We start from the raw sequence: 23,869 nt of genomic DNA on the forward strand, positions 1-23,869 counted from the left end.
ATGATGTTTATTTGTGTACCATTTTACAAGAGCAGATGTGACAAAGTGCATCATAATAATGACAGAAACAAGCCAAAGAAGATGGCGCAACAGCACACATTTCAGATGGACGATACATAGATGCAAGCACACTGTTATTGTAGCTACAAATTCTATGTTTATTATGTCAATCTAATGAAAAATTAGACTTAAATTAGGTTTGATGAACCTTCTTATCTATAGAGTAAAAGAACAGGAGTTGGACTTCAAGCCACTTTACAAAAAGTGTGTAATAGAAATATGCCAGTACTGCTTGCACACTATAAAAATCATTTATCAGTAGCTCACTGGTATAACTTAAAAGTAGCCTACAGGACAAGAAATGTTATTTTTTTACCCAACAATGAAGGATTTTGCAATAATACCATTAATATTATCGTTTTAAGTATTTAACGTCTCAAGAACCACATACAAGTTAGGACAAGTCTGTTAATAACAATATAATTAACTGTTACTACTGTTACAACATGGAAATAGTGAACGCTGCTGTTAAATTGGAATATAAGTGATTACATTTATACCTATTTAATATCTTTTTATGCCATATAGATCTAGTCTTTTGAGACAATTCACTTTGCAGTGAGTTTAGTTGTCACTTTGTGTTGTTTCATCGTCTTCATTTTCGCCTGGCCTCGATGGCCTTCATCAGTGGGACCCACCGAGATGTAGTCTCTCTGCTTGGTTTAGCCTGACCTAAAGCGGGCCACGTGCTCCCTCTGACGTTCACGGGGCCGTCATATTCGTCAGCCTCAGAGGCGATCTCCATTTTCTGGATGATGAGCTTTACGAGGCAGTGCTGCTTCTCTAGCAGGCATGACATCTCTTTCATTCTGCAGGGAAAAAGAAAAACAAAGACAAAACAATCAATTCATGTCACTTAGTGACAGACTTCATTCACTCTTGCCTAGATTTATAATGAGACTGCTGGAAGGTCAGACTCCTGGGTGACTTGATGCGCTTACTATAGAAACAGAGATACAGAGTGGGATCTGTAGGGGTCGCTCATGCATCAAAAACTACTTTTTCTTAATTCCCACTTTAGCTTTCAGCATGCACAGTCTAGATCATTGTACCTGTAATACTCATCCATTACCTCAATAATAAGCTTGCACACTTTTATGATTTTAGAAACATGAAAACTGACTTTCATGTGCATGCATTACCTGGTCTTCTGCTTTTTGAGCTCATTCTCGATCAAAGTGCATGCCTTTGATTTGGCTTGCAGATGATTCCAGACTTCATTGGTTTCCTCTTCACCATAGAAAAATTTCTTCAGAAAGTGCTGCAATCAAAAATGTGAAGGTTTAATAAAGGAGAAAACTTTCGCTGCTATAAGTTATAGACATAAATCATCATGTTGCACATCATCTGTTTCTTCTTTTTTTTTAGCTTACCCTGGAACACCTGTGATTGGGATAGATGGTAATGGAGTTTTTGTCAACTCGTTTCATAAACCAATAAGGGAGCTTATCTTCCAGAGCGGTGTGCAGATCAATCTGGGGTCAGAAGGGCTGGTATTTAGTCAAGGGTTCGATTTTGGGCGAGGAATATATCATTGATATCATATATATCATCTTGTTATGTGTCAGTGTTCCATGCATGTTGTTAAAATGGCTCAAGAGCAAAACACCACAACATCAAAAAAAGAACAAGGCAAATTAAAAAAAAAATCCAAAGTAATTTTTATGCTAAAAAAAATTAACCTGGTTTAATACAAACCTGCATGGCTATCCGTTTCAGCGCAGCATTTCTTTGAACTTCAGCAATGTCTCCAACTGCTAAACCAATCTACAACACAATCAAAGAATCTTTGGTTAGGACCTTTAAAAATACAAAGCTTATGACAAGAGCATGATTAGATAAAATTGCTGTCAAAGCACTAGAACAGAAATTATTATAGTAACATACAAGCCAAATGTATAGCCACATAAACTACTTTAAGATGCAGCTGGGGATCAGGGTGTGCTTACCATCAGGTTCACGAGCAGGATTGGCATGAACAGAACAAAGACCACAAAAATGAAGTATGTCAGGATACCAAAAGGTAGTCGATGATTCAGATACTCATCCAGGAAGTTGTTCTGGTAGTTCAGTTCCCCGACCATCATCACAAAGGTTTGTACCACAGAGAGCGGCACGCTGTTAAACTCCCTCTAATGATACAAAAAGAACAGCAACGTGTGATTGCATGTTAGCAATAAACACTTTATTATAACAGACATCCAGATGGCCTAGGTTTTAATCATTTCTGTACCCAGCCTGGACACTAAAGAATTGTTCTATCCCCACAAGTGTTTTGTGCAGGCCTAAACTTTGAACAACAGTGAAGTTTTAAAGTTAGGTGACTTTAGCAGCCATGTCAATAAAATATGCAGTGGTGCATGAACACAGCGTTCTGGTGGCTTTCTAAGGTGTGTGTGATGGTACAAGAAAGGGTGAGGGGACTGTTCTTACAAAAATTGTGACCTGATGTTATTAAAAAGGTCTGCGTGTTACTGAAGGAATCCTCTGGAGATCATTGATATGCATGCAAAATTTTGAAAATCTGATGATACCCTTTCATCCTGCAGGAATTGTATGGTTATATGCATCACTGCGTTCTTTTAATACCTGATTGAGCATCAGGGCATGGAAGGCCAAACTGAAAGCCAACATCAGGTAGAAGAACAGCAATACAATACGGACCAGTGTCTTCATAATCTCCCCGAACATCACAACATAGATGCCAACTCCCTCAAACCTGAGGAATCAGGAGAATAAACAGGTTGGTGACCTCAACTTTATGAGAAAGTGGAGGATTTAAGTCAGAGTGAATAGTACCTCTGGAGATAAAGGAGAAATCCAACCCAGGAATTTAAAACTGCTATGGCCCCCGCTTGCCAGTGTAAAGAACCCTCTGCATTGATCATGAGGGGGACGACGAACAGTATAGAGAAGATGGCTGAAATCCAGTCGCTCTGGTTGGAGTAATCCGTGAAGTATTTCCAGCGCTTTGAAGCAACGAGATGAATAAAATCAGGGTTTTTTTCAAATTTAACAGCTAAGCTTAAGCATGGAGGTGACATTCTGACTTTTTGCTATTCAGTAGGGGCTGTAAATCTAAATCTGGGGGCACGCATTCATCACACTTGATTGCCTGTGTGTCCACACAGACCCAGTGCTGCACAGATTTATGGGCACATGTTTTATGTGAGGTAATGACACTTCCATAAGAGGACAGTACCTGCTGTGATATCTGCACCACTTCCTTTCCTATCGAGTAGATATTCATAACCAATACCATCACCATGCAGAAGGACAAGGACACACGTTGCTGTGAAACAAATGTTGAGACGTACTTTGAATGGCACATTTGTAAAGATGTATTTTTCTAGTAATTTGAACGACAGATCATTTGTTTTCAATCACAATTTCCTCATAATGCTGTCAGAGTCATTATTACTCATCACAACAGCCATTAGTACCTCTGTGAAAGATACTGGAACCATGATGATATTGTGCTCGCCCGTGTCACTAGTGTTCACGGAGGGTCTCAGAGTCACTATAAGGTGAGTTAAGGGCAGCAAGCCCAACAGATAGAGAAACATGTTGAGCACATGAGCTATGCTCCCATAAGCAACCCTGTGGACAAAACAGAGGACACCATGGACCAACGGTCAAGGTAAAATGTTAACTGGAGCTGGACTAGGGTGAATAAATCTGTAAAAATAAATATGGTCATGGGCCAAGTCCTCCTGAATACTCACCACTTCATTGCCAGATACTTTTTGCAGACGGGATGGTTGAGGAGCTCGATGCGGTTGTACTGCACCATCGCCTGCAGGAGGTGTAACAGAATAATGACCCACAGTCAGTACACACAGCACATTTTGCACAAGCAGTGGTACTCACTGCAGAACCAAAGGGGTTGCGCTGGAAATAGTCCAGCTCCACCGCTCTGTTGTTTGGGTTTAGGGCGGAGACAGTGAGAAACTTGACTCTTGACCCTGACTGTTCTTTATTGACAGCAAGTTATTGACGGCCTAACAAACGATGACATCAGCAGGAGTAAACTGGTGCTGTATTTTTTTAAAACATTTACAGAAAGATGTCGTAATTTTCCAAATAGTGCGAAGCTATCGAGAAAAGAAGGGGTGGCTGCTGTGCGGAGGACTGGAGGAAAGATTGCACAATGTATCTTGGCCTCAGTGATTTGCCACAAGCTGTTATTAGGTCTCGGTAGACTTGGCCACTCACCAAATTTGTGAACATTTGCATGCAGATTAAACCCCGCTTGAACTACCCTCTGCTGGCAATTTAGGTAGCACAACGAGCTGAAATTGATGCAGATGTAACACTGTAATAATATGTCCAACCTTTATGGAGGTGGCAATTTTCTGTTTCCTGATGAAAATGTTTTGCAGAGGTGAACTGTTTTTTGGCCATTTTAGAGGCTACAGCTAGTGTTTCTCTTGACCTGTTCTCTTGTAACATACTCAAAAGCTTTTAGTTCACAATATTTATATCGATAAGGGTGGGCTGAATGTCTGTAATGGTGAAACCATGTTAACAACACATGGAGGTTGTAGCAAGAACATAGGAGAAGCCTATTATTTGTTTGCCAACAACCAATCAGACAAGTTTGATTCCTGATGAGTGCTAAGGGCAGAGTGCTGGTGGTGGCATCACAGCAGGGATGCTTGAATGTTCTTTTGTGATTTTTCAAGGCAGGAAGAGAGTGGGGGAAAAAGGCACAATGAACGTCGTTATAAAAGTGTCATCGTCACTAAACTATGTAGAGAAATTAAAAACATTTCTGAATAGGCCACACACTGCGTCTATGTAGTTGTCACTGTCACTTTCCAATGATTAATAGAGGAAGTGTCATCACTGCCCCTGAGGAGGGACAGGCCAATCCTGATCCCATAAGTTATCAAGGCAAGCGGTGAAGTCTACAGAGCCTCATTAGATGCTGATGCATGACAGAAATAGAGCTTGAGTGCTTGTGAATCATGTGGAAGTACAACATTTGGATTCTGAAGCTGTTAAAAGAGTAACAAAAAGGTTTGCTTACGTTGAGAGCGGCCAGTGGCTGAACCTTATTCCCATTGTAAATCTGCCCTTTCACTTCAATCGGAGCTTGGAGCCATTTGAAGTCATATTCAATCTAGGCCACAAAAAGAGTTGTTTAATCTTTTTCCCGATCAGTGTTTCAAACAATATGTTTAATGCGTGTTTTGTGTGATTACGTGGTAATCGGGGCTGTTGTGGTCATCATCAGATTCCCTCATGCTGCGGTCCAAAAGATGCTGTTGACAGAAGCGGCACAGTGACGAGGAATTAAATCTTTAGTAAGTAACAACAGATCACACAACACAAAAATGCTGAAAGATGTGAGTTATGATGACCGTATACAGTGATTTATGACATGGATTTTATTTTATTTTATTATTTCTTTATTTTGCCAGCAGCAAACCTTGTAAGTTTCAGGCAGAAACTCAATCATGTCTAATATGGGGCATCGCTGACTACTTTCGGGATTGAACAGACTTACAGCTTCAGCACACCTGCAAGAAAAAATAATAAGATCACAGACACGACTATAACCACTGGATTGTAGAGTCACTTTAATATTTCTCAGTGGCACATTGCAGGCAGCTGCAGATAGCAATTCACACTACTACCCACATTTTATTGTGTGGCATGGCATGACTCCTAATAGTGATTGATGATTGTGAGTTTGTCACTTGAGGATTAAATGCTCCCTTATAGCTTGAGAAATCTATCCTACCTCTTTCACTAATTAGATTGGGCTATCTGAAAAAATTCATTGTCACAAACCCACTAATCAGTAGCTGACATTTGGGAGATTCATAGTTTTTACAGATCCAAGAAAGAGTTAAATATTGCACGGATAAATGAAAAAATTATTTAAGCTTTTTGCTCTTTAATATGCTCTATTTGTTTTTTTATTGACAAAATACCTTTCACAGTCAATTACAGCATTGACCACGTCTTTTCTCCCATTTTGCAAAGCCTCATGGAGGAATGAAGTGTGGTTCTTGTTTAAGATGATCTCCGCCCCCCTGGCCAGCAACAGCCTGACCGCAGCCACGTGTCCACCTCTCGCTGCGATGTGGAGTGCCGAGTTCTGTCAGTACAACAGAACACACCTTCTCAGATTCATTACAGTGTGGGGCGGATGACTTATTCGGAGTGAATGGCAATTATTTGTGTTTTAACGTTTAAACTGGAAAAATAACCCTAGTATAAAAATCGCCAGGACAAATTAATTAGTTCAAGAATAAATATCACAGATCACAGTGAAATTGTTTTGGAGTAACAGGAAGCAATACCCCATCCTCATCTGTTTTATCCAGCAGCTTGAGATTGGCTGCCAGTAGGATATCCATCGTTTGTGTGTATCCTTCAGAAGCAGCGTGGTGCAGACAAGTCCAGCCCTTGTAATCACTGTCAACAGGACATTTCTCTACAGGTTAGTATACTGTAAAAAACGATCACTCAAACCATCACGTTCCTTTAATGTTTTTGAGCAGTGTATTTTTTATGCTTGCACATGTACATGCTTCTGTGCACACAACGTGTGTTTGGCTTTACCTGTGGAAGAGAGCTCCTTTGCGCAGCAACAGTTGCACCACTTTTGTGTGTCCCTCTTTTGAGGCCAGATGGAGTGGAGTCAGGCCACGCTCATCGCCTTCATTTAGCAGACGAGAGTCAGTAATGGACTCTAATAATCGGTGACATGTATTGATGCGGCCATACCTTAAAAAAAAAAGTAAAATCACTGTATTGTCAGGAAATGGTAGAGCTCCATACCTGTAGACAATTTTATTGTAAGACACTCATGGCAACTGTTGCAGGTTTGAATCTGTGGCTGTAGGCTAGGTAGCAATAAAGGCTTAAAATGCTAGGAGCGGTAAGAAGAACAAAGTAGAAGTGACATATTTAGTTGGGAGATTATGTTTTGTTGTCTCTGAACCTTTTAAGCAGGTCAGCAGTATTGTCTGTACAGTAGAGAATGAGGCTTCTGTAAGAGTTAAGGTATGATATCATAGCATGGCCTTCATCTGCCCTCTAGTTCTAATGAAATGGGTGTTCATGATAGAAAAATCTATAATAATAATGTTGAAAATCCACCCATTAAACACTGTGAGTAACATTTTGTTCACATGTGGCTCACTAATTAAATGCTGTTCCTGTGACAGCTCCTTTGGGTCACTACATAATATTTAAGGTATGTTACTTGAATTAATCTTCTAAAAGCTTTTAGGGGCATGAATGTATTGAGGTTTTATACAGCTGAACAGTAAGGAATGGTGTTTTATTATCCGTCTGTCCATTTGATTGACTACAAATCAAATGGACATACACTGCCAACAAGAATTTCCATCCTTCCAAGTTTCTTAGTTTTTTGCTTATGTTTAGTTCCAGATCATAAGACAAATGTAAATATTAGAGAATGATAACCTGAATAAATACAAAATGCACTTTTTAAATGATAATTTCAATTATTAGGTGTGTGTGTGTGTGTGTGGGGAGGGGGGGGGGGGGGAGTTATCCAAACCAAACTGGCCCTGTGTGGAAAGAGTAATTGTCCTAACTACACACAGGACTGATTATTGCCAGAACTAGTGAATCAAATCATCACTTAAAGAGAGCCTGTCTGACAAAGTGATCTCAAAAAGCAACATATCATGCTACGATCCAAGGAAACTCAAGAACAGACAAGAAACAAAGTCACTGACTTCTTCAGTTTGGAAAGGAATACAAAGCCAATCAAATGGAGAAAACCTGGAACACTGGGTGATCTTCCCAGGAGTGCCTAGCCTAATAGAATTACTCCAAGGGTGCACTGATTACTCATCCAGGAGGTCAGATAAGAATCCAAAACAACAACTAAAGAACTGAAGATCTCACTTGCCTAAGTTAGGGTCAGAGTTCATGATTCAACAATAAGATTGGGCAAAAGGTTTCAAAGGTGAAAACCACTGCTAACCAAAAATAACACAAACGCTCGTCTCACATTTGCCAAAAAACATCTTGGTGATCCCCCAGACTATTTGAGGACTGACGAGACAGAAGATGAACTTCTTGGAAAGTTTTTGTCCCATATGTAAAATGAATACTGCACTTGATAAAAAGAACATCATACCCACAGTTAAACGAGGCGCTGGTAGTGTCCAATGCGACTGAATTAAAAAAGGTCTGTAAAACAGAGTGATCCAAAATTCCTCCACAGTGATGTGAAAGACAGTTCTTGCAGTTCTTGCACATCCAGTTATTAGTCAAAGGAGCTTGCAAAGAAAAGTCCAGATGCTTTTCTTAGCAAGCTCCTTTGACTACGATGACCTGGATGACTGAGAACCTTCACAGACATCCAGTTATTAGGTTTAGAGGAAAATTACTTTTTCACAGCACAGGTTTGGATACCTTTTTTCTTTCCCTTAATAAAAAAATCATTATTTAAAAACTGCATTTTGTATTTACTCAAATGATCTTTGTCTAGTATTAAAATTTGCTTGATGACCTGAAACATGTAAGCGTGACAAATATGCAAAACACTAAGAAAGCAGGAAAGAGGCCAATACTTGTTTATACATGCATGGACAGATGGATGGATAGCTACCTTTGAAATTCTGTGTGGATGTAACAGCTGCATATAGTGTTTTACAATAACACTGGAGTTACACTGGCACACAGCACTAGGTGATATTACAGCTAAAAATTGTACTTGAAATTAACAAACAGAAATGATTTATATGCTACACATCATCCATCATACAGTGGTCAATATCATCTGATTAATTTCAACAGCCATGACTTTGCATTTGTTTGAACAAATCCATTTCCAAAGTTTGTGTAACTGAGTGAAAATCTATGCTATGTTAAGTCTTACTGAGCAGCGAAGTGCAGGGCAGACTTCTTGTCCTTGGACTTGCATGCGAGTCCAAGTTGCCCCGAGAGGCCCAGCATGTTCTTCACTGAGTCGTGGATTCCCAGTCTGCAGGCGTAGTGGAGTGGGGTGCAGCCATCGTTATCCTCACAGCTTAAAAGTGCCTTCACACTGTTGAGCTAAAATCCAATGCATTATGAACACATCTACTTCATTCTTACTGTACAATCACAGGCGACCACTTAGGTACACCTGTTCAACTGCTTATTATTCGACAAATCTAATCAGCCAACCACATAGCAACAACTCAGCACATTCAGTCATGTAGACATGACCAAGGTAACCTGCTGAAGTTCAAACTAAGCATCAGAAATGGGGAAGAAATGTGATTTAAGTGATTTTGAATGAGTTTTTTGGTGCCAGGCGGGCTGGTTTGAGTGTTTCAGAGACAGATGAACTACTGGGATTTTCCCCGCACAAGCATCTCTAGGTTTTACAGAGAAGAGAGAAAATATCTGGTGAATGACAGTTCTCTGAGAGAAAATGCCATGTTGATGGCAGAGGTCAGAGGAGAATAGCTAGACTTCTTTGAGATGATAGGAAGGTGACAATAACTCAAATAATCATTTGTTACAAGTGAGGTATGTTTGTGTTGAGCCTTCAAGCAGGTGAGCTACAGCAGCAGAGGACCACATCGGGTCCCACTCCTGTCAGCTAAGCACAGGAAACTGAGGATATAATTTAGAAGAGTGAAAAAACATCTAATGAATATCAATTTCTTCCGCAGTATTTTGATGGTAGAGTCGAGAATTTGTGAGAGGAAGGGAGCAGATCTGCGGAAACTGTGTAATGCTGTCATGTCAATATGGACCCAGATCTCTGATGAATGTTTCCAGCACCTTGTTGAATCTAGAAACTGTACCTAACAAAGTGGCCAACACGTGCATACTAAGCAATGCAAAAAATTGAAATGCTATATTTTATGCACATGACAAAATTGACAGTTATCCATACTCGAACAGAAACTACAAAATTATTGTGATCTGCTATTCTCACACTGTCTGTCTTTATGTCTTTAACAGTGATGTAGCTTCAGGAAAAAGCTCACAGTGTTTAAAGGACTATATGGCTTTGGCGAGAGTGTAATGAACTTCGATCAGCTGGCTTTGAAAGCACGCAACTTTTGAAGGCTCCAGGCAAGCTGATCAAGGACAGTGCAGTAATTAGATTCCAGCCACTTAATGACATTTTTGTTTAAGCAGCATTCAGTGCATTTAATAAGCTACCGACTGATTGGCAGTACCTGCAGTACTTCTTCCGGGAGGTTTTTCAGGCCCTTTGGCTGCAGAATGGCCAGGTGGAGAAAGTTACAGCCACATTTGTCTCTCACGTTAACGTTGGCTCCTAAAAAAATCATTAACATTTGCATAAGTGTTTACAACCTTTATTATTAGGCAAATTATATGAGCACTACTGGTGGAGAAGTCATTTACTTTAGCTCACCTTTTGACAGCAGCAGAGCCACAGTTTTCCATGCTCCACAGCTCGTAGCCAGCAGCAAAGGAGAGTTTCCCTTGCAGTCGGTGCTGTTAATGTCTGCACCCTGAAGATAGAATGCATTACAGCTTTAAAGTTACCTCTTTAATTTTAGCACACAAATGAAAAGCATTGTGTGCACATTAGCAATGAATACACCCCCACAGTATTCTCAGTTTTAAGAGGATCAGCGAACACATTTAAAAGTCCTTTTAAACAAATTTCATTAACTTAGCTTCACCAAATCAGACCAACAGGTGATATTTTGTAATGATAGCAGAAGAAGTAAACAGTGGGGAAACAATTTGATCCCATGCTGAATTTTAAATGAAGTAAATTACAAAGAAATGATGGTAGTCTCATTTTAATTGAGAGAGGCAAACTATCAACCAAAACTCAAGAACAAACAAGTAACATAAAAGATATAAATTGATTTGAATCTAACTGAGTGCAATACGATTGGCTGTGTGCCACCCATCTGGCACAAAAACAACAATAAATCAATCCAGCAATCCAACAATTACGGATACTCCTGAATGCGTTATGTATATAGAGCACAACTCTCCACAGAATTACTTTCTTCCATTTCAGCTTCTCCACCAACATAGACAAGACCAAACAGCTGCCAAAGGATATCAGGGACAAGATTGTAGACCTGCACAAGGCTGAATGGGCCACAAAACCATCAGTGCTATTATTCAGAAAAGGGAGAAATATAAAATAACCATCAGTCACCCTTGGTCTGTAACTGCATGCAAGATCTTGCCTCGTGGGGTGAGGATGATCACGAGAAAGGTGCTGGATCAGGGACTGGTTAATGATCTAAAGGGAGCTGGGACCACAGTCACCAAAAACATCAACGGTAACACACTACCTGCAAGGTCCCCCTGCTCGAGAAGCTACATGAATGGCCTCGTTTTAAGTTTTCTAGTGATTGAAAGTGGTGTTGTCAGATGAAAACAAATTCGAGCTCTATGCCATCAACTATAAACACCATGTTTGGAGGAGGAGAAATGCTGAGTATGACTCAAAGAACATCACAGTCAAGCACGGAGGTGGAAGCATTATGCTTTGGTTTTTCTGCTAAGGGTACAGGACAATTTAACTGCATTGACGGACAAATGGACCGGGCCATGAACCTCCGTCCCTCAGCCAGAACATCAAAGATGGATTGATGATAGGTCATCAACCCATCAAACAAACGACCAAGCAACAAAGGAGTGGCTTAAGAAGAATAAGGCCATGGAGAGTTTCTATAAAGAGGAGTGGGCCAAAATGCCTCCTGAGATGTGTGCAAACCTGGCAGCCAGTCTTTCCATACTATGTCATGTTTTGTTTGGCGATCAATGCTGACATCCAAATCAGTTCATAACGTTTATGTAATGTGTGTTTTGGATTTCTGGCTGATACTAGTAGTATCATTCCAGAGTAGAATGAAACTACCATAAAAATTAGACATGGTTCATTTCTTTGGAAGTGAGCAAACTTACAAATTGAGCAGGGCTCTATAGTTAGGGTAAACACGAGAACCTACTTTTGCACACCTCTATCTGAGATTTCCACAAATATACAGTGGGGCAAAAAAGTATTTAGTCAGCCACCGATTGTGCAAGTTCCCCCACCTAAAATGATGACAGAGGTCAGTAATTTGCACCAGAGGTACACTTCAACTGTGAGAGACAGAATGTGAAAAAAAAATCCATGAATCCACATGGTAGGATTTGTAAAGAATTTATTCGTAAATCAGGGTGGAAAATAAGTATTTGGTCAATAACAAAAATACAACTCAATACTTTGTAACATAACCTTTGTTGGCAATAACAGGGGTCAAACGTTTACTATAGGTCTTTACCAGGTTTGCACACACAGTAGCTGGTATTTTGGCCCATTCCTCCATGCAGATCTTCTCGAGAGCAGTGATGTTTTGGGGCTGTCGCCGAGCAACACGGACTTTCAACTCCCGCCACAGATTTTCTATGGGGTTGAGGTCTGGAGACTGGCTAGGCCACTCCAGGACTTTCAAATGCTTCTTACGGAGCCACTCCTTTGTTGCCCGGGCGGTGTGTTTTGGATCATTGTCATGTTGGAAGACCCAGCCTCGTTTCATCTTCAAAGTTCTCACTGATGGAAGGAGGTTTTGGCTCAAAATCTCACGATACATGGCCCCATTCATTCTGTCCTTAACACGGATCAGTCGTCCTGTCCCCTTGGCAGAAAAACAGCCCCATAGCATGATGTTTCCACCCCCATGCTTCACAGTAGGTATGGTGTTCTTGGGATGCAACTCAGTATTCTTCTTCCTCCAAACACGACGAGTTGAGTTTATACTAAAAAGTTCTACTTTGGTTTCATCTGACCACATGACATTCTCCCAATCCTCTGCTGTATCATCCATGTGCTCTCTGGCAAACGTCAGACGGGCCTGGACATGCACTGGCTTCAGCAGCGGAACACGTCTGGCACTGCGGGATTTGATTCCCTGCCGTTGTAGTGTGTTACTGATGGTGACCTTTGTTACTTTGGTCCCAGCTCTCTGCAGGTCATTCACCAGGTCCCCCCGTGTGGTTCTGGGATCTTTGCTCACCGTTCTCATGATCATTTTGACCCCACGGGATGAGATCTTGTGTGGAGCCCCAGATCGAGGGAGATTATCAGTGGTCTTGTATGTCTTCCATTTTCTGATGATTGCTCCCACAGTTGATTTTTTCACACCAAGCTGCTTGCCTATTGTAGATTCACTCTTCCCAGTCTGATGCAGGTCTACAATACTTTTCCTGGTGTCCTTCGAAAGCTGTTTGGTCTTGGCCATGGCGGAGTTTGGAGTCTGACTGTTTGAGGCTGTGGACAGGTGTCTTTTATACAGATGATGAGTTCAAACAGGTGCCATTCATACAGGTAACGAGTGGGGGACAGAAAAGCTTCTTACAGAAGACGTTACAGGTCTGTGAGAGCCAGAGATTTTCCTTGTTTGAGGTGACCAAATACTTATTTTCCACCCTGATTTACGAATAAATTCTTTACAAATCCTACCATGTGAATTCATGGATTTTTTTTTCACATTCTGTCTCTCACAGTTGAAGTGTACCTCTGGTGCAAATTACTGACCTCTGTCATCATTTTAAGTGGGGGAACTTGCACAATCGGTGGCTGACTAAATACTTTTTTGCCCCACTGTATGCACATGTGCCATAGCGAGAAAAACGTTTTTAGACGGGGAACTAAAATAGCACCTAAACGAAATAAACATTTCATGAACCACACCCCGTGCAGACCACTGTTTTATAGTTTTATAGTTTTTGAGATAAACACACTAAGGTTCATCTACTGCTTGCCACATCTAAAAGAGTAGACTTGAAATAAACTTGGACTACGCTTCCTACCTAGCAACACCATTCTATTAGAACCATCAAAGTGCAACAGATGGTGACAGGTGGTCCACAAGCAATGGGCAGCACCTGTAATATTTACTCAGGAGTGTATTTAAAATAGCAAATATTGTTTGATTGTAGCAATGGGAACAAACATAGTCGAGTGGAAGATTTTACTAATTGAAATCCAACCTGCAGTGAATAGAGATTCACAGTTTATTTGCCTTTTAGATTTCAGCATATGTGGGGGGGGGACTGCTGTTTTTATAATGTTTGTGTCGGTTTGATGCACCGAAGGATAAAAAATCAATCAGAAAATACAGTGGGGCAAAAAAGTATTTAGTCAGCCACCGATTGTGCAAGTTCCCCCACTTAAAATGATGACAGAGGTCAGTAATTTGCACCAGAGGTACACTTCAACTGTGAGAGACAGAATGTGAAAAAAAAATCCATGAATTCACATGGTAGGATTTGTAAAGAATTTATTCGTAAATCAGGGTGGAAAATAAGTATTTGGTCACCTCAAACAAGGAAAATCTCTGGCTCTCACAGACCTGTAACGTCTTCTGTAAGAAGCTTTTCTGTCCCCCACTCGTTACCTGTATGAATGGCACCTGTTTGAACTCATCATCTGTATAAAAGACACCTGTCCACAGCCTCAAACAGTCAGACTCCAAACTCCGCCATGGCCAAGACCAAACAGCTTTCGAAGGACACCAGGAAAAGTATTGTAGACCTGCATCAGACTGGGAAGAGTGAATCTACAATAGGCAAGCAGCTTGGTGTGAAAAAATCAACTGTGGGAGCAATCATCAGAAAATGGAAGACATACAAGACCACTGATAATCTCCCTCGATCTGGGGCTCCACACAAGATCTCATCCCGTGGGGTCAAAATGATCATGAGAACGGTGAGCAAAGATCCCAGAACCACACGGGGGGACCTGGTGAATGACCTGCAGAGAGCTGGGACCAAAGTAACAAAGGTCACCATCAGTAACACACTACAACGGCAGGGAATCAAATCCCGCAGTGCCAGACGTGTTCCGCTGCTGAAGCCAGTGCATGTCCAGGCCCGTCTGACGTTTGCCAGAGAGCACATGGATGATACAGCAGAGGATTGGGAGAATGTCATGTGGTCAGATGAAACCAAAGTAGAACTTTTTAGTATAAACTCAACTCGTCGTGTTTGGAGGAAGAAGAATACTGAGTTGCATCCCAAGAACACCATACCTACTGTGAAGCATGGGGGTGGAAACATCATGCTATGGGGCTGTTTTTCTGCCAAGGGGACAGGACGACTGATCCGTGTTAAGGACAGAATGAATGGGGCCATGTATCGTGAGATTTTGAGCCAAAACCTCCTTCCATCAGTGCGAACTTTGAAGATGAAACGAGGCTGGGTCTTCCAACATGACAATGATCCAAAACACACCGCCCGGGCAACAAAGGAGTGGCTCCGTAAGAAGCATTTGAAAGTCCTGGAGTGGCCTAGCCAGTCTCCAGACCTCAACCCCATAGAAAATCTGTGGCGGGAGTTGAAAGTCCGTGTTGCTCGGCGACAGCCCCAAAACATCACTGCTCTCGAGAAGATCTGCATGGAGGAATGGGCCAAAATACCAGCTACTGTGTGTGCAAACCTGGTAAAGACCTATAGTAAACGTTTGACCCCTGTTATTGCCAACAAAGGTTATGTTACAAAGTATTGAGTTGTATTTTTGTTATTGACCAAATACTTATTTTCCACCCTGATTTACGAATAAATTCTTTACAAATCCTACCATGTGGATTCATGGATTTTTTTTTCACATTCTGTCTCTCACAGTTGAAGTGTACCTCTGGTGCAAATTACTGACCTCTGTCATCATTTTAAGTGGGGGAACTTGCACAATCGGTGGCTGACTAAATACTTTTTTGCCCCACTGTATGCACATGTGCCATAGCGAGAAAAACGTTTTTAGACGGGGAACTAAAATAGCACCTAAACGAAATAAACATTTCATGAACCACACCCCGTGCAGACCACTGTTTTATAGTTTTATAGTTTTTGAGATAAACACACTAAGGTTCATCTACTGCTTGCCACATCTAAAAGAGTAGACTTGAAATAAACTTGGACTACGCTTCCTACCTAGCAACACCATTCTATTAGAACCATCAAAGTGCAACAGATGGTGACAGGTGGTCCACAAGCAATGGGCAGCACCTGTAATATTTACTCAGGAGTGTATTTAAAATAGCAAATATTGTTTGATTGTAGCAATGGGAACAAACATAGTCGAGTGGAAGATTTTACTAATTGAAATCCAACCTGCAGTGAATAGAGATTCACAGTTTATTTGCCTTTTAGATTTCAGCATATGTGGGGGGGGGACTGCTGTTTTTATAATGTTTGTGTCGGTTTGATGCACCGAAGGATAAAAAATCAATCAGAAAATACAGTGGGGCAAAAAAGTATTTAGTCAGCCACCGATTGTGCAAGTTCCCCCACTTAAAATGATGACAGAGGTCAGTAATTTGCACCAGAGGTACACTTCAACTGTGAGAGACAGAATGTGAAAAAAAAATCCATGAATTCACATGGTAGGATTTGTAAAGAATTTATTCGTAAATCAGGGTGGAAAATAAGTATTTGGTCACCTCAAACAAGGAAAATCTCTGGCTCTCACAGACCTGTAACGTCTTCTGTAAGAAGCTTTTCTGTCCCCCACTCGTTACCTGTATGAATGGCACCTGTTTGAACTCATCATCTGTATAAAAGACACCTGTCCACAGCCTCAAACAGTCAGACTCCAAACTCCGCCATGGCCAAGACCAAACAGCTTTCGAAGGACACCAGGAAAAGTATTGTAGACCTGCATCAGACTGGGAAGAGTGAATCTACAATAGGCAAGCAGCTTGGTGTGAAAAAATCAACTGTGGGAGCAATCATCAGAAAATGGAAGACATACAAGACCACTGATAATCTCCCTCGATCTGGGGCTCCACACAAGATCTCATCCCGTGGGGTCAAAATGATCATGAGAACGGTGAGCAAAGATCCCAGAACCACACGGGGGGACCTGGTGAATGACCTGCAGAGAGCTGGGACCAAAGTAACAAAGGTCACCATCAGTAACACACTACAACGGCAGGGAATCAAATCCCGCAGTGCCAGACGTGTTCCGCTGCTGAAGCCAGTGCATGTCCAGGCCCGTCTGACGTTTGCCAGAGAGCACATGGATGATACAGCAGAGGATTGGGAGAATGTCATGTGGTCAGATGAAACCAAAGTAGAACTTTTTGGTATAAACTCAACTCGTCGTGTTTGGAGGAAGAAGAATACTGAGTTGCATCCCAAGAACACCATACCTACTGTGAAGCATGGGGGTGGAAACATCATGCTATGGGGCTGTTTTTCTGCCAAGGGGACAGGACGACTGATCCGTGTTAAGGACAGAATGAATGGGGCCATGTATCGTGAGATTTTGAGCCAAAACCTCCTTCCATCAGTGAGAACTTTGAAGATGAAACGAGGCTGGGTCTTCCAACATGACAATGATCCAAAACACACCGCCCGGGCAACAAAGGAGTGGCTCCGTAAGAAGCATTTGAAAGTCCTGGAGTGGCCTAGCCAGTCTCCAGACCTCAACCCCATAGAAAATCTGTGGCGGGAGTTGAAAGTCCGTGTTGCTCGGCGACAGCCCCAAAACATCACTGCTCTCGAGAAGATCTGCATGGAGGAATGGGCCAAAATACCAGCTACTGTGTGTGCAAACCTGGTAAAGACCTATAGTAAACGTTTGACCTCTGTTATTGCCAACAAAGGTTATGTTACAAAGTATTGAGTTGTATTTTTGTTATTGACCAAATACTTATTTTCCACCCTGATTTACGAATAAATTCTTTACAAATCCTACCATGTGGATTCATGGATTTTTTTTTTTCACATTCTGTCTCTCACAGTTGAAGTGTACCTCTGGTGCAAATTACTGACCTCTGTCATCATTTTAGGTGGGGGAACTCGGTGGCTGACTAAATACTTTTTTGCCCCACTGTATCTGATAATAAAACCGGACATGTCATGTGTGTAACAGCTGCGTGGCATTTGTGTGTATTCATGTGTGTCTTATTTACCAGAGAAATTAGGTACTCCGCCAGCTCCGTGTGATCAAATATTGTTGCCCTGGAAAAGTAAACACAGTTGTTGTAAACCAGCCGTTCAGCGCACTACTTTGTGAGTCAAGGTCTTACTCATGCTGTCAGATAAGCAGTGAGGATGATTTAGTTCTCATTCGGCAACATAATAGCCAGATTTCCCTTTATTGTCACACTTTTATCTTCAGGGTTGTACGGCTTCCTTTTGTTGACACACTTTAATGACTAAGTGTTTGTGTTCTCCATTAAGAAAGAGACTTATGTGGATGATTTCCCCCACAACTAAATGATGGACTGAAGTATACTTGATCATCCAGATACCAGACGACATATTTCTATTGTGCTTAAAAGGCCTTTTGTGGTATTATTTCACTCCACATCACAGCAATGGCGTCCAAATAAGAATGAAAACACAGAGGGAGGACCTTTGTCCTTTGTTCTGCTACTGTCAGTGCCAACACAAATAGCTTTTAGATAAAATCTATGTGGATGGGAAGCAAATCTTTATTATGTAATTATATCATTATCGCTTTCCTCAGGCTTGTCGTTGCCAAGCATAAGGAGTTTATATCTAATTATCTTGTTTGCAGATGTGTTTTACTGTTGATATGATGCAGATAAAGTGGTCTTTATATAGCATGAGCAAGCAAATGAGTAGCAATTGCAATATTGCATATCTACACAACTTCATTGGTATCGCAACAAAGATCATTTTAATTAAAACAATGTCCACCAATAAAATTATGAACTAGAATTAGGAAATAGTGGAAACTTGCCCTTTTGTGCTCTCGGTCACTGACTGTTCAGCACAAGGAACAGAATATATATGTGCTCTTGTCTATGGAGATTAATTTAAAATTGAATGCTGAGATACAGTTAATAAGATATTGTTTATTTTCCATTCTGGAGTCTCAGCAACTCTCTGCTCTCTCACGGGTCAGCATGGTCAGGATGCTTTGCATTTTGTCAACAATGAAATTTGCATTTCAAAAAGGCACCAATTTTGAATTCTACAGAAAAGCAATTTGCAAAGAAGTTGCTGTCACAGTCTTCTGGCCGAGCGCCTTTGGTTTCTACCCCTCACTGAGTGTGGTTATGATGCCTATGCCCATCTTTGACAGTTTGTGATGGCTACTATCAGCCTACAAAGTCTACATAACCACATGCAGCTGCATTATTAAGTTTTATCAACACACTCAAAAAATATTTATGCCCCAAATGCTGACTTTAAATAATCTGAATCGATTTAAATGTTCTATGTAATTTTGTTACATAAGTACAATGTAAAACATTAGACTTAAAGAATCTGGTCAAATGAAATTTACTTGATCAGTATTGATTTAGTTTATACTGAGTATATTCTCCTTAATGATTAATTATTTGATTAAATACACTGGGGGGATTGTTCCGTGCACTAATTTCCGCATCGGAAATGAATGACAAGGAGAGACCCACCTGTGTAGAGGGGTCTGACATGCACCATCAGTGAGATTGATGATATCTTCAACTCGCTCAACAGAAGACAGCATCAGTTTGATGACCTCAAGAGCACCCTGGGTGCAGGCCAAATGAAGCGGTGTAGACCTGTCGTTCTAGAGTCCGACAAACATGGATACATTACAAGTGATGAATGCGGAATATGATGCAAATTTACAAGTTCATCACACACAGTTATGTCTGCTGCATACAGAAACCCTGCGGAGATTTTTATAAACCTGCAGCGATGTAAACTGGCACAAACAGAATATGAATAAGTATACTCATGCGTGATTCACACAAAGAAATCCTGCAAGTTTCCTCTGTGTAACATTAGCAAAGTAAGTCCCAGACTTCTTGGCTGAACACTGGGGACTGTAACACAAGCCTTTAATGAGATAACCAGGACTGGCAGGAGGAGGCCAGTGATCACTCCACTCAGCTTCACAGTGTAAGTGGATGTAATTTGTATCAATTTGGCCAACCGAAGCTATTACTGTACTCGCTACTGCTGATGTAGCTCTGGCCACTAGCCCAGGGCAAGACATAACGATCACTCCCAGATGGGTGTGATAAGACTGACGGGTTCTAACAGTACAAAGAAGGCGACCCTCTGGTGACAACGTGTTTTACAAGTGTTGGAATCCAGGTTTGTTTAAAAAGCAATGCAAATCTGGCAGAGTAGGAGTGAAAACCAAAATGTGTGATCTGGCTATGGCATTCTGAGTAGTAGGTAAAAACAGTGGTGAAAATCAAATGAATGTATGCCCAGTCTTTTTGAGACGGTTTATGAAAAGGCCATGTAGTGATTTACATCTTGTTATCTTTTATAATAGAAGTACCTGTTGCTGGTCAACTTTGGCTCCAGTAGCAATGCAGAGGCGGATGGTCTCGATATTCCCACCACGTACAGCCAGATGCAGGGGGCTGCTCTTGGTCTTGTCTAAATAGTTCATGTGGCACACAGCCGAGTGGCCTAACTCCTCTCCTGTCAGGACAGAATTCAATAAATTGTTTTTATATCTTGAACGTGAAATGCAGTGAAAATGTCCATAATGGCAGTTTCTTATGACCAACTCCGTCTTTGACTTTTAGTGGCTTTCTTGTTTTGTTTTTAGCAGGCAGATGTAATGAGTAATGTGTATATTTAACATGGGCTGTGCAAAAAAAAAAAAAAAAAAGACAGCACACAAATGTCCTAAATATTTTAAGGTCTTGCTAAACTTTGTCCAAAAGCACCAAAGTTACCAAACAGACCTCCCACTGTGGATAAACATACTATCATTTGTGATGTCTAGCCTACAGAAAATACCCCAAGTGCTTATCTGGAGGAGGGGGGGGTAATCTACCAGCTTAATATGCTGCTTGGCCTTGTAAAAAACATTTTCATTGCTGTCAGCACTTTGAGTTTTTGATGATAGCATTTTTCTTTCATCATACCAGCCTTGAGAATGACTTCCATGGCTTTCTTCGCACCTGCGAAGGCAGCAGCGTGCATGGCGAAATGGCCAAGCTTGTTCTGTTGGCAAAGCTTTGCTCCATGCTTTAACTTTGATGGATATATGAATGGATGAGAAGGCAAAACAAAGAGACATGGTCTTTTGTCAGAAGCAAAGCTGCAGCAAAAGGAAGCTACATGATGAGTTCACAGTTATCATTTGCAGTAAGGTGTAGGTACGCGGTACAACGTGGAGCCTCGTACATACCAACATGCTAAGAGCCTCACAGTTATTAAGGGAACAAGCCAGCATCAGTGGGGTGTTTCCAAGGTCTCCCTTTAGATTGCAGTCTGTACTGCTGTAGGACAACAGCACCTTCATGAAAGAGATATAAAAACAGTAACTAATTAAAGTACAGCATAAGTAAAAACGGGCAATTGAATAATAGAAAATCCATCAAGCACATCAACGTAATAAAGATTAAATAAAGACACAAAAAGACAAGGTTTAGCCATTCCACAATGCCCCAAAAAGTACAGTACATAAGATGTAATGTGGGAAAATATTGTTTGTTATTTGACTAAATTACCAGCTAAATTTTTTAAAATTTGTTTATACTGTAATTAAAATTGTCACACTATTTAAATTTACTTTAATTCCTGCAAAAAAAAAACATTTTTTTTTTTTTTTACCATTTATTGTAGTTTACATACCTTTAACTATTTGCATCTAAATATAATAACATACACAGAAATTACATTTAATCACATCACAGGGGATTTACACCCTTAGTTGAGTGCTGTATAATAAAGTGCTAGAATGCTCTGCGTTGACCTTGTTGACTACAGGAATTCAAGAGAAAAACACACTTCCTGTCCTTTAAATTATTACATCAACTGTGCCGTATCAGCCTTCTCACCCCCACCAGGTTGCTGTGTCCATGGCTGACAGCCAAGTGCAGGGGGGACAGGAGGGCAGTGTTGAGGATGTTGGGGTTAGCCCCCAGGTCCAAAAGAGCCTTGCAGCTCTCTGCCTTGTTCCTCTCCACTGCCCAGTGAAGGGGCACATTGCCCTGCTCATCACAGCTGTTCAGGACTAAGAGACGATACAAGAGCATATGCAGAAAGGTTCGTATGCGTATGTATCAGATATAATATGCAAAAATAATGTCCCTCTTCCATGCAGTAACTTTAGAAATGAAATTACGCCGAGTCACAAAACATGTTGTGTTGCGTCTTGTGATCGATGACTTAGGTGCACTTACCCTGTGCATCTGTGGCAGTGGAGATGAATTGAATGAGGGTGATGTGTCCCCCTGCAGCAGCGTGATGAAGGGGACTGGCTCCACATTCATCTTTTTCACTGAGGACCTCTGGGCTCTTCTTCACTAGGTTCTCCAGGAGAGCTAGGTCACCCTTCTCAGCCAACTAGATGATATTATATAGAGTAATATAACACAAAGAATACAGAACAGTTGATTTTTCTGCTTTCCAGTTTGTTCAAAGTGTGTTTTACCAAAGAACACACTATGCTAGAAGGCATTTCAAACTATTCTTGTGTGCCTTCTGATATAATCACTGGAGTATGATATAACGGCCATTTGTTAGTTTTGTATAAAAACAGACTTTACAATCCAATTCGTTGAAAACTCATGTAATATTATTATTATGTAATACTAGAATTGTTTAGGCCTCCTTAACCTCCTCCTTAAGGATACACTGGGCTGGGATTAATCCGAGTTACATAAACCTTCTCATATTGTGAATACTTGTGGCAGAAATAAGTAAGTTTTTGAAAACGTTTTTTACAGACATGCATATTTTTTTCAGTAAGTTTTTTCCCCTCACCTCAAATATATTTCGATTTGCCAGGCCTGGATCGTCATCCTCTATCACATATGTATAACAACTGTTTTGCCGTGCCACATCCCTGCTGAAGTTCATCACTTAGCTGAGACTCTGTGGACATGAGCCCTAATAAAAACAAAGAAAGCAGTGACATGTGTGCATGTGAACCCCAGCGCTCACACCTGTGCAAGCTGATGCACATGACAGCAGCAGATTGAAAACACAGATAGAAATATGCCATAATTTCAATCAAGCCACAGATGAGCAAGCCTACTTAGCAAGCTAGAAGAACTTAGAGCGTAATGTGATAGATAGCGCAAATAAAACCTTAATGCACAGGCTTCTAATGTTTAGAGGGGACATGGGCACAGGACATTGTCTTTACCCAGAAGGGCATTCACATCCGTTGAGTCTTTGTGGCGGGGGTTGAAGCCCTGCACTTGAAGAAAGCAATTATGTCCTCCGCAGCTGCAGGTCAGCTTGTTTGAGCCAGTCCCAGGTGTCCTCGCGTGGTCCTGGGTGAGTGAGATTGAGATAGACCTTGTAATTTTATTGCCTTCAGTCCCATCGAAAGGCCAAACAGTAAATGGCATCTTTTTTCTGGTGAGCAAACTACTATTGAGAATCTTCACTGCAAATCTCCTTCACCTACGTTATTTGCCGTGCGCTGATGTTGTTCCTCGGGTCAGAGCAGCAGCTACGTTTTACTGTTTGATTTGCACATTTTGTTGGTGTTTTATACACTCTGACTAATGCTCAGTCAGTAACAACCTGATCCAAAAGTTTAAGCACTAAAACATAAAGACACCACTTCAAATATCAGCAAGTCAAAAATGATCACTGAGTTAATTTTTATAGGTTATTTATAGGGTTTAATTTAATTTACAGCTTTTAGTTAGTATAGTTTGGTACACTAATAATGCCCTTAGTATGCTATTGATATATCATTAGAGCAATATAATAATAAATAAACACTTAAATCGCGTAGGCCTGTGATGGACTGGCCTCTTGCCCTTTGGCTGCTGGGATAGCTTCAAGCCGGACTAATGGGTGGATGAAAGGATGAGTGTCTAAGATGCTGTACTTAAGACACACTTAGCATATGTATGCATATTTAATCATATTTAATAATATG

The 23,869-nt window shown here is 40.9% G+C and overlaps 1 protein-coding gene across 2 annotated transcripts in view; it reads right to left on the reverse strand.

The window, feature by feature from the left end:
• trpa1b (transient receptor potential cation channel, subfamily A, member 1b) overlaps nucleotides 1-23,869 on the reverse strand; it is a 51,161-nt gene continuing 27,292 nt past the window's right edge. For both annotated transcript variants that reach the window (XM_085468498.1, XM_085468497.1), the window contains 28 exons: nucleotides 23,120-23,249; nucleotides 22,735-22,860; nucleotides 22,152-22,314; nucleotides 21,807-21,982; nucleotides 21,155-21,262; nucleotides 20,889-20,997; nucleotides 20,291-20,436; nucleotides 19,428-19,564; nucleotides 17,952-18,000; nucleotides 10,436-10,535; nucleotides 10,236-10,336; nucleotides 8,936-9,111; nucleotides 6,637-6,801; nucleotides 6,375-6,489; nucleotides 6,003-6,169; nucleotides 5,495-5,585; nucleotides 5,268-5,327; nucleotides 5,093-5,185; nucleotides 3,786-3,856; nucleotides 3,504-3,660; nucleotides 3,263-3,352; nucleotides 2,860-3,029; nucleotides 2,650-2,779; nucleotides 2,010-2,192; nucleotides 1,759-1,827; nucleotides 1,434-1,535; nucleotides 1,203-1,321; nucleotides 1-869 (listed from right to left, as the gene is read on the reverse strand). In XM_085468498.1, the coding sequence (XP_085324624.1) occupies nucleotides 656-869; nucleotides 1,203-1,321; nucleotides 1,434-1,535; nucleotides 1,759-1,827; nucleotides 2,010-2,192; nucleotides 2,650-2,779; nucleotides 2,860-3,029; nucleotides 3,263-3,352; nucleotides 3,504-3,660; nucleotides 3,786-3,856; nucleotides 5,093-5,185; nucleotides 5,268-5,327; nucleotides 5,495-5,585; nucleotides 6,003-6,169; nucleotides 6,375-6,489; nucleotides 6,637-6,801; nucleotides 8,936-9,111; nucleotides 10,236-10,336; nucleotides 10,436-10,535; nucleotides 17,952-18,000; nucleotides 19,428-19,564; nucleotides 20,291-20,436; nucleotides 20,889-20,997; nucleotides 21,155-21,262; nucleotides 21,807-21,982; nucleotides 22,152-22,314; nucleotides 22,735-22,830 (3,357 nt within the window). In that variant the 5' untranslated portion in view covers nucleotides 22,831-22,860; nucleotides 23,120-23,249 and the 3' untranslated portion in view covers nucleotides 1-655. The remainder of the gene's footprint in view (nucleotides 870-1,202; nucleotides 1,322-1,433; nucleotides 1,536-1,758; nucleotides 1,828-2,009; nucleotides 2,193-2,649; nucleotides 2,780-2,859; nucleotides 3,030-3,262; nucleotides 3,353-3,503; nucleotides 3,661-3,785; nucleotides 3,857-5,092; nucleotides 5,186-5,267; nucleotides 5,328-5,494; nucleotides 5,586-6,002; nucleotides 6,170-6,374; nucleotides 6,490-6,636; nucleotides 6,802-8,935; nucleotides 9,112-10,235; nucleotides 10,337-10,435; nucleotides 10,536-17,951; nucleotides 18,001-19,427; nucleotides 19,565-20,290; nucleotides 20,437-20,888; nucleotides 20,998-21,154; nucleotides 21,263-21,806; nucleotides 21,983-22,151; nucleotides 22,315-22,734; nucleotides 22,861-23,119; nucleotides 23,250-23,869) is intronic.

Source organism: Copadichromis virginalis, linkage group LG9, assembly GCF_057382275.1.
Source record: "Copadichromis virginalis isolate Kocher_CV1m ecotype Utaka linkage group LG9, C_Virginalis_male_GT1.1, whole genome shotgun sequence".
NCBI lineage: Eukaryota > Metazoa > Chordata > Actinopteri > Cichliformes > Cichlidae > Copadichromis > Copadichromis virginalis.